This window comes from Marmota marmota, unplaced genomic scaffold (assembly GCF_001458135.2).
Source record: "Marmota marmota marmota unplaced genomic scaffold, marMar, whole genome shotgun sequence".
NCBI classification, from domain to species: domain Eukaryota; kingdom Metazoa; phylum Chordata; class Mammalia; order Rodentia; family Sciuridae; genus Marmota; species Marmota marmota.
The window spans coordinates 8617877-8637249 of NW_026000000.1; the positions used below are offsets into that span (position 1 = coordinate 8617877).

General features: G+C 33.3%; 1 protein-coding gene across 6 annotated transcripts in view; it reads right to left on the reverse strand.

Annotated features, from left to right (window-relative positions):
* Positions 1 to 1022: 1022 nt before the first annotated feature.
* Mapk8 (mitogen-activated protein kinase 8) overlaps positions 1023 to 19373 on the reverse strand; it is a 73242-nt gene continuing 54891 nt past the window's right edge. For 3 of the 6 annotated variants that reach the window (XM_015498915.2, XM_048807517.1, XM_048807518.1), the window contains 7 exons: positions 18382 to 18547; positions 14700 to 14771; positions 13228 to 13410; positions 12816 to 12940; positions 12226 to 12289; positions 9197 to 9274; positions 1023 to 5548 (listed from right to left, as the gene is read on the reverse strand). In XM_015498915.2, coding sequence (XP_015354401.1) covers positions 5403 to 5548; positions 9197 to 9274; positions 12226 to 12289; positions 12816 to 12940; positions 13228 to 13410; positions 14700 to 14771; positions 18382 to 18547 — 834 coding nt within the window. In that variant the 3' untranslated portion in view covers positions 1023 to 5402. Of the gene's footprint in view, positions 5554 to 9196; positions 9275 to 12225; positions 12290 to 12815; positions 12941 to 13227; positions 13411 to 14699; positions 14772 to 15135; positions 15208 to 18381; positions 18548 to 19373 lie in introns of all 6 variants that reach the window. The other 3 variants (XM_048807516.1, XM_048807520.1, XM_015498916.2) reach the window with 3 other exon arrangements.

Sequence of the window (19373 nt, forward strand, 5' to 3'; positions counted from 1 at the left end):
TCTTCATTTTCTCTCATCACTCTCTTGCTCTTGTCCCTTCAGCATGGTACTGTTCCTCCACATAGCACTACTGCTATCAGGACTACCCTGAAGGTCATTTTTGTCTTTTTTCATTCTTAGCTTCCAGCAAAGAGTCTTCGTTATATATGCTTTTATTAATTGGTAAAATCAAGTGTAATGCCTGCTAGACAAAACCTAACCTTTAAAAAGCTTAGTTGAAGTATTTAACTGGCAACAGCTAAAAAAAAATCTTTTTTAAACCACAAAATCGGTACAAATCAATCTTCATTACCTAAAGTTAATGGGCCTTTTTAGGAACGATACTTTTTTAAAAATGTAGCACCTAAATTGATAAGTAAGAATTACTCCTTTAAGACTAGGTAGGAAATCTTAAAAATCACTCAAAACCAAGTTTAAACAACACTCTCATGTCTGCCACCACATGGTTGATGAAGTGGCAGCAGTCAGGTGTGACTGGTTCACTCTCTTGGGAAAGGGACACATGAATGCAGGTGAAGGGAGGGACAGTGTGGATGCAAGGGTTATCTGGAGCCAGAGCCCATCAGAGGCCAGCAAGGTATAAAAATGCCATCACACAGAAGCTGAGCAGGCACACAGAGACACATCCTGCATACCCTCATACAGCCCACCCAAGAAAGGCACATGGAACATGTTCCAAGCTGAAATCTGTTTTGAAACATACCTATTCTATATACTTACTTTGGCCAAGGGGCCATGATGGCTGCCCTCTTGTACAGCTATGAAGAATTAGGTTGAGGACAGGGAAGTGTCTTTTTAAGATAAAGTTTCTCTGGTGATTTCAAACACCAGAAAAGCAAGAAAGCAAGTATAGATGAAGCAGAAAACTGGAGTGAAAATTCACTCTTTATAATGTGTATAAAATCCAAATCTAAGAAACCTGCCCTGGTAATAACCCTTTTATCCCAAGTCACTGGAATTCCTAAAGTAATCAAGAAAAACTTACCACAGATTTGTTTTCAATGAAAAAACTCTTAAGTTCATAATTTTCATACCACTTTTTTGTTTTTTATTTAAAATATTATAACCAATTGACATACTAGATAACAATGTTTACATTCCAGTGGTGCATGTTTAATGACTAGGGCATGAATGATTAAAAACCACAATAATGATCTCAGCATTCCCTACAAAGTGCCCCATTTTGTTTCATCTAAAGAGGCGAGGAGAGGAGAGGAGAGGCGAGGTGAGGAGAGGTGAGGGAATTGGACATGGGGGGAGGGGTGGTGAAGAAGGAAATGACATGTATAGGGAGCAAAAAAAAAGTCAGTAACTATACTTAGGTTTCCAGGTTCAAAAACCTGTTGAACAGGATAAACTGTAATGAGAAAATAGATGTCACAGTCCAGGTAGACAGCTACTTCAGTTTAACTTCATCATTCGGCTAAAAGATTAACAGCTTCTCAAAAATATACCAAATATTGGGCCTACAAAAGTAATTTATTTCTTCGTAAAATTTACTAAGATTTACTCCTTTTGTAAAATGTAAAGAATGGACTGATACCACGAGCAGGTTTCTACTTACAAAAACAGACAGTAATAATGTCAACAAGCACATCTAACACAATTTTCAAGATATACAGTGAAAGATTTTACACGTGAGTGTCTCTTACTGATGCAAGGTATATATTTTACATACTTACTGGTATTTTTTCAACATTGGCTATAAAGTATTCAAAGCACATTTATAATTCACACTCAGTAAAGGTCTAACAGGGCAACAGCTTACTTGGGAAAGCATAGAAAATTAGTGTGAGGTAGTTCAATAAAAACCTAGTTTCATTTTAAGTCATTGTGAGAATAGAATATTGTGCAAAACTAATCCACAGGTAATATTTCTCAGAAGTTTCAGTAATGAAGAGAATCTAAATCAGAAATGGCCAGAAAGTGTTACTCTTACTAGACTCTCCTTAAGAGCACTTTACTAAGAGCAGTTACTTTGAAATTGACTAGGACTTTTGTTTTCCTTATGAGTTTTCCAATCTTACCCCAAACTATACATTTCTGCTTCAATGCCCTTTACCTCTTCATCTTTCTTGCTATTTTATTAAGGACAAGTTAGTTTCCTGTGAGTCAGGAAAATCCTAAAAGAGATCAGTAGAAACACGATGCACGCTAAAATGCAACAGGCTATATGGAGAGGCAACATTTAAGAGGGCTGCTAATGACAGAAGGTGGTGCTTGGTTTTCTACTTCACTGGTAAGAGAGGTTTACTAGGTTTACTGGGGTCACAGGGTGTCATGCATCCACTCTACAGCTAATGTGTGACTAATGAACAACACTCACAAACTACAACAGTATTCTTGAAAATATACTATGTTTTAACCTCAAAATGTTGTGCAGGCTAGTGCCTAGGCAACACTGAATAGTCTTCATACATGTAGCAGATACTGGCCAATAGTATTTGTAACCCAGGAAACAGCTTCACTTGCCTGCTGCTGATTTCACTACCAGACACTGATATATTCTTCATCTTATCTTTTTGGACAACCTGGCAAGATTAGCCCAGAACAGAATAACAAAAAAGCTTATAGGAAAGTCTGCTGCTTTGTACACAATCAAGCTTCTCTGTATTGTTAAGGAGGCTGCGTGACAGCTTTCTCCTTTGAGAGGCTGGTCTTTCCTAGAAAGTCTGGTGTAAGCACATTGCGTCTTTACCAACTTGGAAGAGCGCACACCAGAAGCAATCAGCAGCTGAAGGTGCGTGACACAATGAAAATTGTTCAGCAAATAGTATGAAAGAGCTTAAATGCTCTATGTATATTATAATTTAGCAATCTCAATGACATGATGAGTTTACAAATGATTACTATATATTAGAGAGTAAGAGAACTGTAACTAGGAAGATGAGGAATAAAGAATCAGTATCTTTTCAAATTTACAAAGTTAAGTCATAAGTCTCAGCTAAAATAATTTTCTGACAGTAAGATGATGGGTATATTAAGTGTATAAAATTGAAAAACAAAATTATAAGAAAGTGGCTTAATACAAGTACTGCTTGACAGATATTTGTAATTTCTTCAAAAACAGATGTAAAACACTTTAAGACTCTAAAAGAAAAAGTACCAGTACATAGTTAGTTTAATAAATTTAAGCAAAAAGGGGAAGCTGTATTTAGACAATATATTTTTCAGACCTAGGGCACTCAAGATTTAACAACCAGACCTTGGTTTTAGGATATAACTGGTTAGCAGTTTGGTTTACATTAAGCAATAGGTTTTTTTTTTTTTTTCTTTCAATTCAACTGAAATATGATGGTTGGCAAGTGGGAGTTGGCATTTACAACAAACGATATAGTCAAAATACCTGGTATTCCTTGCTTAACCAACATCTGAATCAATAGAGATGGCATATCAGCAATGAAATATAAAATATGGGAACCTTTTAAAGGCATGTCAGCTGTTAAAGTGCAATAGTGATATAATCGACCCTAGAGAAAATAAAGTTAATTAACTATAAAACTAATATGAACTGAGAATACACTCATGCTCAAATTTCTAGAATTGTGAATCCAATCCTATATAACTCAAGAGGGTTACAGTCTCAAAACTCTAATTTTCCTAATAAAATTAATGCACCATGTTGTATGACTAGAAAAGGGATCATTACCAAGTTTGGGAGGCAAGAAATCATGACTTGAACCCATCAAAAACAAGCTTGTTATTTCAAAGTATATAAAAAAGCTAATGTATTTTAATCTTAAATATTGCACATTAACAATGACCTAAAATATCTAACTCAAAAGGAATTTTGCACTAAATATATGAATAAAATGCCAAGCGAACTTTCAGACATTTGCTGAGCTGCACCTATTCTTGCTCCTGTTGGAAATGAATCCCGATGGGCTTTCCACCCAGAACCTTGCCATTTACGTAAGTAAGCATTTCCCAGTTCATTACATGAAATCCCTCGTTTTAGACATAACATAAGGTGCGTGGGGCCATTACAGATAATGTAGTTCAGAAATAATGAGACCTCAATGACACTTTACCTAGGAAAAATTCAGTTATAGAGAAATAATTCTGCAGATATAAAATGTAAACAGTTAACACACACCTGTCAGGAGCAGCACCATTCTTACACTATTCAACGTCCACATTGCGTGTTATATTGGAAATCAGGTATAAAAAATGAAAGACTCAGACTAAATAACCACCATTTATGCCTGCTCTGCTCGATGTGAAGAAACAGTCCTTAGAAAATGATATCCTATATATGGCTGTGTGCTACTATTTTCAGATGAACGGTATATTGCTCATTTGATACGTCACCTACACAAATCTAAGTAGGCTTTGAAACCTCCTGACAGCTGATATAAATGACTATACTACAGGCAGAATCAAATGGCCAGAAACACCATGAGAACTGGTGCTCAACTGACTAACCCTCCAATAGTTTTGAAACCAGAAAGGTCTAAGGGACAAGGCTGAAGAAAATGTGGAGCCAGACTTTAGACCACTGCTAGGACCTATAGCCTGAGACTAACTCAGTGTGTACAAAAACAGGCTCATAGCTAGTATAAGTGAACCATCTGTTTATTTGCATTGAAATGTATTATTCATGAAGTATCCTCTTGACTTTATGTGATCATAGCTTTGAGCATGCCACAAATTTGCAGAATACACTATATTCCTTGACTTTTTGTTGGGTGGGTGGGGAGAAAAGAAGGTGGTGGTACACTCCTGGCACTTGAAAGACACGCTCTCAGTTATTCTGCCATTTAGATGATGGGGCTTTTGCCAAAATTCAGGTAGGATTGCCTACCCATTGCTGTATCTAAATTAGGATTGGCTGGTAGCAAACAATGGAGGTCTCTTGCCACGTTCATCATTTACAGTAGTTATTCCTGAATATAACTGGCTACAGGTGATTTTCCCTCACTCCTCTGGGGTTATTTCATTGATAAGCATATAACCCTGAAGGATAGTATCATGAACAAAACATCTGAAATAAATTCTAATAAAAAAAACTATAAAAATCTTAAATAATTCATGATATAGGCAAGTCACCACATAATAGTTGCTTTGATAAACAAAATCTTACAAATTCAGTAAAAAAAAAATCAGCAGCATAGATAAAGCAAATATGCAAAAAATTTAAAACATGATAAAATAATTAGGTTTACATTATACAGTTAATTACAGCAAAAAATACAATACAGTTTTGTTGCTGTTTTAAAACACAACTTAGATTTTAAATTACATCACTTGAAAATAAAAAAAATAAACTACTTTACTACAAAATGAATTCTACATTTTTTTGAAAAATCACTCAAAAATAAGACCACTGAATTGTTTTCAAAGTAGTTCTATCAATGACTAACCGACTCCCCATCCCTCCCACCCCTCCAAGGCCCAAGTAGTCATCTACAGCAGCCCAGAGGTCCAGCTGATGCTTCTAGACTGCTGTCTGTATCTGAGGCCAAAGTCGGATCTGTTGACATTGAAGACACATCATTGACAGACGACGATGACGATGGATGCTGAGAGCCATTGATCACTGCTGCACCTGTGCTATGAGAAACAAAACAGCAAATCAGTTGCAGACAGAGTTGCAGACCGAGCTACTTGCATTGTACTACCTCCAGTGGTTGATATAATTTTTCTCTTAGGTTTAGAAGGCTCAATAAAGACAATCACAAATGATATTAAATATAACACTAACTTACAAATGTTGTTATATGCAAACTATGAGGTGGGAATTCTGAAAATGTCTAGAAACTTGGAGTCCTGTCCTTTTTACTAACTTGTTTCTCAGTTTAATACAAGAACTTAGAGACCAGGTCACATTTAGAAATAGTTCTGTAGCAAGATCCATCAAGGAGGGCTTCAGGCTTGTATGTAAATAATACTGAAAATACACGTAAAATTCTCTATATTACATTTCGATGGAGAGAGAATCTCAAAGACCTGAGTGACTAAAAGAAGTTAAAAAACTACTGCCCTATAGAAAATTATTTATGATATTTTGTCACTAAAAAGACAGTCCAAATAATATTTTTGATACATTTTGTGGTAAAGCAAAACCCAACAAAAAGAATAAAATCATTTTAATCGGGAGGGACCTTAGTTCAACTGATCCAGTTTGCATGAGGTTATGTGACTTGACAGGGTAACTCAAGTGGTCTAGTTAGTAAACTCAGTCTTATTTCAATTCTAATAAATACTTGATAAATAAAATATGCATTTACAAACCAGATAAAGATTGGTGCAAACTGTTTCATTACTCCCAAGTAGTACCTAACAAGTATTTTCTGGATTTTAAAAAGTAATAGGAATACTTGACCTAGAGAGAGAAATCTTCTGAAGATGTTTGGGCTGGTAAGGTGGAAGGTCTGACACCAGGGGTGGGGGGATGTGTTAATGGCAACTCATACTAGGTAAATAATTTTGAACCAAAGGATCAACTAAATAAGGGTCATTCCAAATTGGAATAAATTAAGTTACAGAAATATTATTAAGAACACATTTGTATAAAAGCAATGCTACCAGCTGAATGCAGTGGTGCATGCCTGTAATCCCAGCTGCTCAGGAGGCTAAAGCAGGAGGATCACAAGTTTGAGGCCAGCCTGGGAAACTTAGGAAGACTGTCTCAAAATAAAAACAAAAAGGGTTGGCGATCAAGCCCAGTCGTAAAGCACCCTGGGTTCAATCCCCAGTATCACAAAACAATGGTATCCGACCAAACACTGAGCAGAATTTATGAGGGTGAGGATCAGGTACCAAAAAATGCAGAAACCAAGCAGATTAAAAACCTCTACTCTTTGGCCCAGCATATTTCAGGGTTTGATTATGTCTAATGATGAGCAACAAACACTTAAATACGGAAGTTCTTCTGAAAGTTTGTCTTCAAATTTAACAAGGAAACAGGCAGGTAATAGAAAAAGACAAATCTTTATGGCAGTGGAGAAGGAAGTGAGAGATGGAAGGAATGGAACCATAGGGGCAGCACAGGTGGTCTGAGCTGAAATGTGAATGGCAGGATGTGAAGATGTGAGGCAAGAACAGGATGATAACCTCCTGGGTTCCAGAAAGGCCCATAGGGTTCCCAGCCAAAGCAGAGCTGAGATTGTATACTCTTTATAGTTCAATCAATTACAACATTACAGAATGTGCCTCTTCTGACAGAACAATATAGTATATAACTCTTTTGTCTTACACAGCTAATTCTAAGACTTTTATCAAAACGTTCAAATCATAAAAAAGAATCCCAACATATATACTTTTTATATAGGCCTCTAGAGTTCAGGATCCCCTTCATTTTAACCAAATTTCTGAACCCGATAAACATGAACTTTTAAGTGTATCACTTAACTAACTTGTTAATCTGAAAATCAAATACCTAAGAAAAAAGACTTGTTTTCTCTGAAATTTAAAGCCATACAACAAATTCTCAAATATCGGTGTGGCAATATTATGGAAACTCTTCAATCTCAGATAATTGAGTGACTTCCTTCTCAGACAAGTCTCTATACACTCAAGACAGGCAAACTCATTTTCATTATCAACCAAATTGAAACATTTATAGGTAGGCAATACACTGGGAAAAATAATATTATTCATTTTAAAGAACAAGTGGAAATGGTTTTGTAATTATCTGACACTTTCTGGTTTTGTACATAATCAAGACCTGAATATTTTTATTATAGTCTAATTTACTGAAATTCTTCATTGCAAGCCATGAGAATCCAGAAAATGTCTAGAAGCCTCAAGTTTTATCTTTTCTACTTATTTTGTGACCATAAGCAAATGATATCCAAGATTTAAACTATTCACTTATTAATTAAGAAGAAAAAAAATTTTCTATCTCATGAGATAGAATACATGACATTTAAGATGTGCCACTTACCATGATGGTATGCCAAAGTATAAAACTGAGCCAAGTAAAAGACTTTCCAAATTCCACCAAGCCTCCATCACAAATAATTCACTTCACTACCACTATGTCAGCAATACAAAACTAAATAAGAACTATACCATCCAAGCTTTTAATTTGTTATGAGTAAATTTTACCCAAACAGATAAAAGCTGTCAGAACCAATTTATACTTTCTTTTTTTTTTTTTTTTCCAATTTATACTTTCAACAGGATCTATATTATAGATTTGGAAGACTGCATTCCTGATAAAGGACCTAAAATACATAGTTCTAATAAAATATAACCAAAAATGTCAAAGGAGGCTACCAAAATTATTTAAACAATTATGTTTATAGTACAACAAAACGGGCTTCTGAAACTACAGCTAAAAATCTTACCTATAAATAAAGTGCTAGATATGATACACTTTTTTCCTTAGAACACTAAATCCTTAGACCATTTATTTAATCCTTAGAAGAATTAAAATGGCATAGTTTTACTCAAAATCAAACCTATCTAAAGAAATACTACTCAGCCTTTGAAGCTCAGATCAAATTTTACCTCTTCCATATAACTGTCCTAACCTCTGCTTCGAGGAGCAATACATTCAGAAATTATTTCATTATCTTCTACCTAATAGATTTTGAAACTTTTTTCCCCTAAAATATTAGCTTCCTCATCTATAGAATGTGTATAATAATCTCTCAGAGTCTGAGGGATGAATGAAATAAAGAATATGAACCACCAGTGTCTAGTTATTATGTTGTGTGCTTAACATGTATGTTTCCTGACATTTAACCTTTTCCTTCATTTCTTTATACTTTTACATAAACCAAAATTAAATTAAGACTAACTTACAATAAAAGAAAATGTTTTAACTCCTATAAACTAGTTTTCTTCATAGAGTGAATGCTTTCTAGTGGTGGTCTTAATGGCACTGCTTTAGTTCAACAAATCAATTTATCCAAAGTAAAGACTGTTAAAACTATATAAAGGTAAACATATTGAATTTTGAAAAATTTCTCCTTTAAATACAAGGCAACAATGCCAACAAAAAAGGCCTTAAGTTCTTCAATAGAATGTCAGTATCAGAGAAAAAGATAAGCACTTTATGAAGTCAGTTACTGATTATATCAGTACATTGTATCAGGACAACAGTATATTGATATTTCAAATTTAAGCACCCCAATTGTAATTTGAATAAGGTAGTAAGTATGGAAAGAACTGCAGGTTTCAGGCCACTGAAGATTACAATGCAAGAAGTAAAATGACTCTCAACCATATTTATATTGTAACCAACCTAAAGGAGAGGGCTGCCCTCGTATAACTCCATTCTTGGTTCTCTCCTCCAAGTCCATCACTTCTTTGTATATCAATTCTGAAAAAGATGGAAAAAATAAACTTCAAAGTCTGAGAGCCAATCTCACAATATACATTATGTTTTAATTCAAAATTTTTACACACATTAAGTGTAAAATATATTTAACAATATTTCAAATATTATCTTTATAGTGACAGAGGGACCATGTCAGCCTGAGATTCATGGGTGTTAATAACGGTTTCTTGATTTTCAACCACAAATTATATTCAAAGAAAGTAAAAACCTCTGCAGTAACCTGTAATTAATGTTTTGCAAGTTGGTTTAAGGACAGAACTGAGGTCAGAAGTTTTATCTTTTTTCTCTGCCAACACCTAATACTACACTGTTACCACATCACCCAGCATTCTGTACTAAAGATACTTACTTATTTACTTCTGTCTCAGTGAGTGCTTGAATTAAGTGTTTCTCTTGTTAAATTCTACTTCATGAGCTCTGGAATAGTGTGTGGTACAATGGAGGTACTCAACCATATACTCATTGTAAAGAATCTAGACATTTCTTTAATTAGAGTGGAATATAAACAAAATTTTATTTAAAAACAAAAAGCAGGTGCACTTCAACTCCTTATGTGTAGTGCCAGCATGACATGCTATCACTGCCAAGAACATTCCTCCATAGGAATCTTGGTCTTTTTCTAGGCATGGGGATAAGATGTAGACCACTGTGAGAATGGCTTTAGCTGAAGAGACACAAGGTGCTATCTGATGTGTATGTTCCTTGTACCCCATTTTCTTCTAAGTGATGCTGAGTGCAGTTTGAGTCTGAACACCTACTTAAGACTAACCTCTGGTAAATGCTCTACCACCATTAGTCATTATCCTTGGTTTATAGAATCTTGAGAATTATTTAAAAGCAATGAAACTTCTTGTGAGAAAAATGTACAAGACAAAAATGATGCACGGAAATTCAAGAAGTCTATATAATTTCTGAAGTTTAAATTTCTTATAAAGAATCTCTGACTACAGGATATGACAATATTTATGTTGGCAAAAGATAAAGTAAGTGGAGATACTGGAATGAAGCTAGAGATATCTATCTTTGCTTGCTATGGTAACCTTGGACTTTGAAGAAGAAAAATACAAAGTCTTGATAGACTTTTTTTTTGTTGTTTGTTTGTTTGTTTTAAGAAACAAAAGGAATAATAAACATCTCTCTTTCTTTCTTTAAGATAAAAAGCACTTGTTTGTGAAAAGGGATTCAGACAGAAGAAACAAAGCCAATAAGAAGTACTAATAAGGCAAAGCTATCTATAGTAAATGGCTTTGGCAGTGGATTTTTCTATCTGCTTTGACAGCTTAAACTCTAATGCAGACATTGAAAAGGGCAGTTTGTATATAACTACAGAAGTGTATGTGGGGCTAGAGAAAAAGACTCACAATAAAGTTAAACATTTTAGCATAATGGAAAGACCACAATATATCATTACACTGTAAATGAAAATTCTTTATTCCATGCCTTTAAGATGTGTTTCTTTTCCAATTTAATATCTCTGAAATTGGTTACATTTTAAAATCAGTGGTATAGTACAACTGGAAGTGTTTCCTGACATAATTCTATGAAATACCATAAATGTCTATTATAAATTAATGGGATATAAAAATATCAGGTGAATATTTTAATAACTATTTGGGTCCAGAGTTATATACTTGTATATTACTTAGTACATATTCAGATGCACTAGGCTGTACTTAAGTCTATCATTCTGTTGTGCTCTGTTAACCATGAGTCTCCTAAGCTCAACTCAGAGAAAATAAGTATCAAATCCAATCTTTCCAAAATAAATTTACAGATAGGGTTATACCTCCCTATTTTCTTTTGCCCAAGATACTTAGTTAGCTCTTTGTAACAGATCTTCTGCCTCCATTTTAAGGTAAATAAAAAAGGGGGTGTCAAGAGATTTGCTCAAAAGTCACACAGCTACAAAAATGGTCAAACACTAAATGACAACAACACAGATAGAGGTAAACACGATCTAAAAGTTACCTAGCCCAAATGTCCCAAGAGAGCTTTAAAAAATATATATTTTAACATTTCCATGACTATTGAAGTATTAATGTTCTATTGCATTAATAAGGTAGACTAAAACTACTACATTAGATGTGCAAAGACACTACAGTTAATTTCTCTGGAAAGGAATTTAGAAATAATTGAAAACAGCCTTTGGCTCAGCACATCTAGAACTGTTCTTATAGGCATGTTTTCATAAATACTGTGCATATGTGCACATGAATACAACAGAGCGAGCTGTCTGTAAGAGTAACAGACAAGACCTACTTTAAATGCTCTTCAAGAGGAAGTTGGACACAAAGATTGTGACACATGATTACTGAACAACATTTACCAGCTATTAAACCAAATGAAGCAGTTATGTGGACCAAGAGTCATCTTTAAGAGGTATAATCATATCAGCAAAGCAAATGTGCAGAGTTTAAAATCATTTGTGATTAAAAAATGATACAAATATGTACTAATGTACAAATGATTTTAAACACCTATAATCCCACTGGCTCAGGAGGCTTAGGCAGGAGGATAGCAAATTCAAAGCCAGCCTCAGCAAATTAGCAAGACTCTGTCTCAAAATAAAAAAAATAAAATAAAATAAAAAGAGCTGGGGGATGTAACTTAGTGGTAAAATGTACCTGTGTTCAATCCTGGTACCAAAAATAACAAACAAACAAAAAAGCTTATCAGGGTGGAGATACTGAACACATTTGTATAAACAGACTACAGAAGAAAACACTAATGTGTTTGGGGTGGAGAACTTGGGAAATCAAGACTAAATCAGGTCGGGAAGGAGACTTACTTTACACTTTTGTAAAAAGAATAATCAAATTATTAAATATAAGTTATGAAAATGGAAAATATCATTAATTTCCTTAGGATAAAAAATAAATCACTACAAAATGCCAGATACTTTCTTATTTTTCTAAGAATCTAATGAACATTACCTTTCCACTCTTCTATTGTGTGTTCCCTTTCATCTAACTGCTTATCAGGGATCTTTGGTGGTGGCTGAAAAATAAAAAGTGATAATTAATAACTGAGTCAGTTTACTGGGAGTATATGCTTCTTTATAATTACTTGAAACATTAGTCAAACAGAAGACTTGAAAAATGCAAGACTGATTGATCATCAACAAACTTCTCATGTAAACTAGTTCTGGAAGACTCCTGCAATGCAGGAAGAAATATTTATCTTTTTCTTCTAGCTTTTGAAATTTTCACATTTTATTTATATCATAGAATTGGGATATGATTATTTGTTTTATAACTAAGTTAGGATGTTCCACAGAGCACTCCCCATCCTAGCTCCTCTGATCAGGTGGCAAGGCCAGAAAGTGAGACACACAGAGGGAGGCAACTTTACTTTTGTGTAGGAGATGCCTGGGGAATGCCCATTAGCTTAAGGTAATCTTCATGCAAACACAGAAAAGCACTATCATCATCTGTCTATATTTTCAAAAGTTTCCTCCAAACCTAACTAATTCTGACTCTAAGAATGCACTCTGTTCTTCAAACATGGAGAAAAAAAAACTTACAGCTTCTGCTTCAGAAGGATCATACCAGACATTGATGTATGGATGCTGAAGAGCTTCATCTACAGAGATCCTTTTAGATGCATCTATGACCAGCATTTTGGATAACAAATCCCTTGCCTGACTGGCTGTAAAAATAATGATGTTAATGTGTACCTATTTGTAAAGATTCCTAAATTATCACTGATTCCACAAACTTGAGAGTGTCATTTAAGAAGCACGTTTTTAAAAGTATAGTTTTTAACTTTAAAACCAGATCATACATATAATAAACAGTATAAGATTAAAGATAAAAATAACTAAAATTTCATTTTGTTTCTCCACCCAGAGATAATCTTTGATTGTATCCCATAAGAATATGAATACACAAATGCACACACAAATGGAATTTGATGTATATGTTTATAAAAATTACCTTTAAGTTTGTTGTGTTCTGAGTCAGCTGGGAAAAGTACATCAGGGAAGAGTTTCTCAAAGCTATATCCAGCATATTTAGGTCTGTTTTCAACATAAGTCCTTACTGTTGGTTGTAGTTTCTTCATAAATTCAGGACACGGTGTTCCAAGCTGTTCAATAACTTTATTCCACTGATCAATATCTAATATCAAGTAGCTAAGAAAAATACTGCTTCTAATATTCAACACATTAGTCAATATTCATATTAAAATACAAAATGGAAATTTAAAAAATTTTATAAAAAGAATGTGGCAGTTATAAATTTCATATATCTCACAGCCACCTTGCAAAGGGCAATGATTATAGGTGGACAGAAATGAGCAATAAATAAGTTGTTAACCTTATTTATTGTGTGTGTGTGCACATGTATGTATATATGAATACTAATTTTACCCCCAAAATGGAAGTTTAAACTCACAAATTCTAAGTTATAAATAAATATAAATGTACAGTATTATCATTACTACTCATAGACTCTCTAAATGCAAACTGTACATAATCCTAATATATAGAATCTGCCTTTTCTTCCAGCTTATCAGAAAATGTGAATGTATTTCCTAAAGGATAATCTGTTCTGTTTTTTTTTTTTTTTTGAGTTTTCTAAATTAACAGAAAATAAACAGAAATAAAAATGACTTTTTATAAAAGTGTATTTTATTTTGCTATTTTTTGTTTAGCTTACATTAATTTTTTTTAATGCTCTGAAGTGTATAAAAAAGATTCAGTATTTCAGTAAGTTTTAAGATTAGAATTCCCAGATCTTATTCCTCCTAGTGTTTATACTCTAAGCCTAAAACTCTTTACTGTAACCTGGTGAATATTTCCATTCCTTTTCTTGAAACAATTACTTGTTGATAAATACATCCCTACTGATGTAAACACTAAAAGTAGTCAGATGGGAAAAAAAAGCATGAATGTAAATCTTATAATCACCACATAAAACTACTATTGCTCAAATTCTCACATGAAAGAATCAGTATGTTATGTTGAGTAATGAGAACAATCAAGACACAAAACACACAAAACATTAACAAAAAGGCAGTGAGGGGACAAAACAAAAGGATGGCCAGCAGCAACAGAAAATTTCAAAGCTCAAAGTAATTCTTAAGTATTTCTAGACTTACTCAAGTGTATAAATTATTATAAATTTTTAATGCAAGCCATGATTTTTTAAATGTAGGTTAAATAAATCAACTCAAAGCCAGCAAGTAACTGTGGATAATTACACTTGAGGACTTTTCAGAATTAACATATGAAAACAATAAATGAGGGAAAAGAAAGTCTATGTCAATAGCAGGTGGTATTTTGAAAGAGTAATTTAGCAATACTTGATATTAGGGAGAGACAAAATACATTATACCTGAAGGAGCTGAAGTACTGTCATACATTTTGACCTTTAGAAACTATATTTTAGGCCAAAGATAAGGATACGATCTGTACCTGGGAACAAAACACCACCTTTGATCATTTCTCCCATGATGCACCCAACTGACCAAATGTCAACTGAAAACAAAATGCAATGACATTAACATAAAGATTTTGGTTAAAATAAAAAGAAATATATAAACAGTAAAAAAAAATCACGCACACCATGTATACTTTAAAATCATAAAAAGCATATAAAATAAAAATGAGTGACAGTGAATGTGCTCTGACTACCAGCAGAGACTGTATGTCCTACTGCCAAATGCAGCCTACAAATATTTCAGCTTCTTATCTGAACAATTTTTTGAACTATAACAGTCACAAAGTTTATGTCTGTTTTTAAAAAAACCTGTATGTATGAATGCAGCATATTCATTTTCATTAAAGAACATAAGGAAATTCATCACCTAACTAATAATTTGCTGCAGCAGCACAAGGATACAGTCCCTTCCTGGAAAGAGGATTTTGTGGCAAACCATTTCTCCCATAATGCACCCCACAGACCATAAATCCACTATGTTTGCAGCACAAAAGAAGGAAAAGCAAAGCAAAAGGTCATTAAAATCAAAGAAGCAGAATATGATTGCATTATATAAAAACTGCAAAATATTACAAAAAAGAAAGTGATTTTAATTTCAGCTAATGAAATAATTTCAAAAACAAAATACTTTGTGAAAAGCTTGGTTCACAAAGGAAAACAAATTGTGGCATTTTAACTACATATCTAATTTTAAAGTGAGAGCTATGCACAGAAATAAAACCTGTATATTTTGTAACTGAGAATTTGTTTATAAAATATAAGAGAATCAAACACAAACTATAAATAAGGCTAAAATGTACATAAAATAGTAAAATTATGATATTATACATTATTTTGAAGCTCAACTGTGCATTACACTCTTTCTTTAAAAGTTAAAAGAAAAAGCATGAGCAGCGTAATTTATCTTATTAAAATATTTAATAGAAAAATGTCTCTGAATAATTACAAAAAATTAATGTAAAGCTCTACAGAAAATTTCAAACCAGAGTTCATAAATTTATTTATTTAATAAGTGGTATGTTTACTCTGAATTAAAAGTCAATTATTTTCTTGGCAACATCATTCTACATTTACTCTATTATCCCTAAAGGAACAAGTACATACAGAATGAAGAAAACAGAGTAAAGAAAAGTATACTTCTTATGTTTTCTACATAAGGTTTTTCAAATTCATAAAACCAAACTGCTTGGATTTAAGAAATTAGTTTTGGTAGGATATAGTATGAAAGTTCTTATTGCAGAGTTTCCTAGCACTTACCCTTGCCAACTTGAAAAGGGAGCCCTAATCAAGATGCTGCAAACAATCTGCTAGACAGAAAGAGGCAATTTTGGGATTTCCACCCATTTATTAAAACTAACCGCATACTCTAACATTTTATACCTTTGGGTCTGAATATCAGATAAAAGGAGAAAAAGTAGGTACTTGAAGTTTAATAGAAGAGGGAAAGAATGAGCAATTTAAAAGGAAAAGGCTTAGAAACTTAGATTTGGGTCTTGAAGTTTGAAGGCCCACATTCTTTAAGAGCAGAAGAAGAAACGGGCAGGACTAGATTTAAGAGAGATGTGTTCTTCATCCATGTTGCAGGATTTAGGAAATTTAAGTCTATACTTTCAAGCACATTCTTATAAGGAGACCATCAATTCACCGAAGTATGTTAGGAAATAAACGGGGAATAATTTTTGGTACTAAAGTTTCTCTAAAATTTCACATTAATGTATGCAAACCTTTTTATATTTCTAGTATGACTCAACTTTTGAGGATAAAATTTTAGAGGAACACCTGTAATCCCAGCAGCTCAGGAGGCTGAGCAAGGAAGATCTCGAGTTCAAAGCCAGCCTCAGCAAAAGTGAGGCTCTAAGCAACTCAGTAAGACCCTGTCTCTAAATAAAATACAAAATAGGGCTGAGGATGTGACTCAGTGGCCAAGTATCCCTGAGTTTAATCCCCAGTACCAAAAAAAAATTTTTTTACAGGAAAAGTTAACATTGATAAATCAATTGATCAGAGAACAAAATTTTAAGGGTTTTCATTTTTGCCCAAAATCTGTAAGAATAAATCTTCTCCATAGACTTTACAGAAAAGAGGAAAGTAGCTAAATAACAAGGATGAAACTGATGTGGAAAACCTTCAGAAAAACAGTTTTAAACACAAAGATCTTAAAAGCTACTAGTATCAGAGAAGATATTGAGTCAGTGAAGAAACTAAGGCTTAAGTTTAGTTTTATAATTTGTACATAAAACTGAGCTGTGTTTAACTGCTTACTATTAGGCACTTTAAAATATACTTGATTATCCTACACTTTCCAAAACAGTCTGAAGTAGCCTGCAATAAAATACAGATAAAACAAAGTTGTTAAACTGGGGAGGGGTAGTCATTAAAAGAAAGAAATATTTATGTTAATCTTTGCAGGCTACTGTAGTTACCATAAGGAAGTATTACACTTGACTCAGTTTTCTGGGGAAGGGTGCGGATGCAATAAGATGATCTACATAATTCTTATGAGAGAAGAGTGCAGAAGCAATCTTCATGCTGGTACTGAAGTTATCAATACCCAAACAAAACTTCAACTTTTAGGTAGAAAGTAAGAAAACAAAATAGCATGCTTACTTCAGAATAAAAGATTAACAGTCACTGTTTAAAATATTTACTTTGAGCTCACATACACCAAAAAGGAAATTAAGCTAAAATCCTAATTTCTGTCTTTAAAAAAATTTTTTTTTGGTACTGGGATTGAACCCAGGGGTGCTTTACAACTGGCCTGCATTCCCAGTCCTTTTTATTTTTTGAGACAAGTTCTTGTCAAATTGCTGAGGCTTGCCTCAAACTTGCAATCCTCCTGCCTCAGCCTCCCGAATTGCTGCAATTATAGGCATGTACCACCAAACCTGGCTTAAAATTCTAATTTCGTAGGTATCTTTTGTAAATAAATAAATAAATATATAATAATAATAATAATCTTGAAAATTGACTAATAGCTGCCTGAATCAAAGTGAACTACTGTTCCAGTTTTTTCACAGGAGTATTTTGGATGAAATTACCACACTTAGAAAGTTATAGTTTAATTCACTATACATACACAAAATACTATATGCCTTTTCCTTAAGATTAGACACAAGGCTTTGATGAAACATTATTGTTTCCTCCAAGAGATTCTTAATTATTCATCAGTTTTGCATAATGGCATTATTGTAGTTCTCAAAGTTTACACTAAATGCTCTGCTATTAACTTTGATTTCCTGGAATTGGAAATAAGAGCAAACCTTACTAATGGGCACTGAAATTACTAGTAAGATTGAATTCTGAGGTACACTATATACTTCCTTGTATATAGAAGTATTTGCTCATTTTCAAGCTATGGACAAGCAAAAAGCATACACATAGTTCTTTTTTCAGAGGCTAAGACAATTCTTTATCCAGTGGGAGTGCTGATGATTTAAGTATTAGCATTTTAGACTAACAAGGCCCCCATGTTTTCCCATTTATAATAAAACTTATAATAGTTACTTTCAAACTTGATACACATTTCAAACAGTGATACACATTTAATTCCATGCAATTTAACTTAAATATTTACCTAAAAAACCTAATAAACATCAATAACAAAAAACTAAATTTGAAGAGTATTTCAAATAAAAAGTGTGTGCTGACCGTTTTCCTTGTAGCCCATGCCTAGGATGACCTCAGGTGCTCTGTAGTATCGAGTCACTACGTAAGGTGTCATCATAAAACTTGTTCCTGCAGTTCTAGCCAGTCCAAAGTCAAGAATCTTCAAAGTGCAATCTGATTTTACTACTATATTACTGGGCTTTAAATCCTTCAAAACATAAAAATAAGAAATGATTGCTAAGATATATACAAAGATTCTGCAGTTCACAATTAAGCTTTCAATTCATGTTAACTGTTCATTCTTCTTAATTATAATATTACTGCACAGTTTCATCATAAAAAAGCGAACCTGAGAAGTCAGCTTAAAATTTACTTGTAAATTTAAAAATTTATAGTTTTTAGAAAGATTAGTAATTATTAGTCATTAGAAGAAGCTAGTATAATTTTATAATTTCTAGAAATTATTTTTTATTATTATTAGCTAGAAATTTTTAATCAAATAAGATTAAGAGATCTGGAAAGGCATCTTAAAGCTCAAACAAGAACTACTATGGTAAAACAAAGTCATATTAGTATTATATTCGTTTTGCATACTAAGTTACCAGTTTTTTGACCCACAAAATTTTGAAATGAGTAACAAATATACCACTCATGGTAACTTTGAAATAATTCTTACGCTTTTAGAAGCCCATTCTTTTGACAAAAGCAACAAGTGAATGATTAGACAGTCTGAAACTACTTTTAAATTCACTATGAAAATGGCATCAACTTTGTTGGAAAGTTACTTCTCAATGTTCAACTGAACAAAATATTACACATATAATTGATGTGTGTTATAAGAAATGCATTCATGAAAGTATTTTCTAGAACTAGGCTGTCACTTTATTTTGAGGGATGCACTATATTTCAAATTATCAATGTTGGAAAATAGCTGTCTAATAAATAGAGCACTGGGACAATGTATATTGCATAGTAATGTGCAGCCTGGCCACAGAAAAGGTAATACATGCTCTCTGAACATGGAAATTCATCTT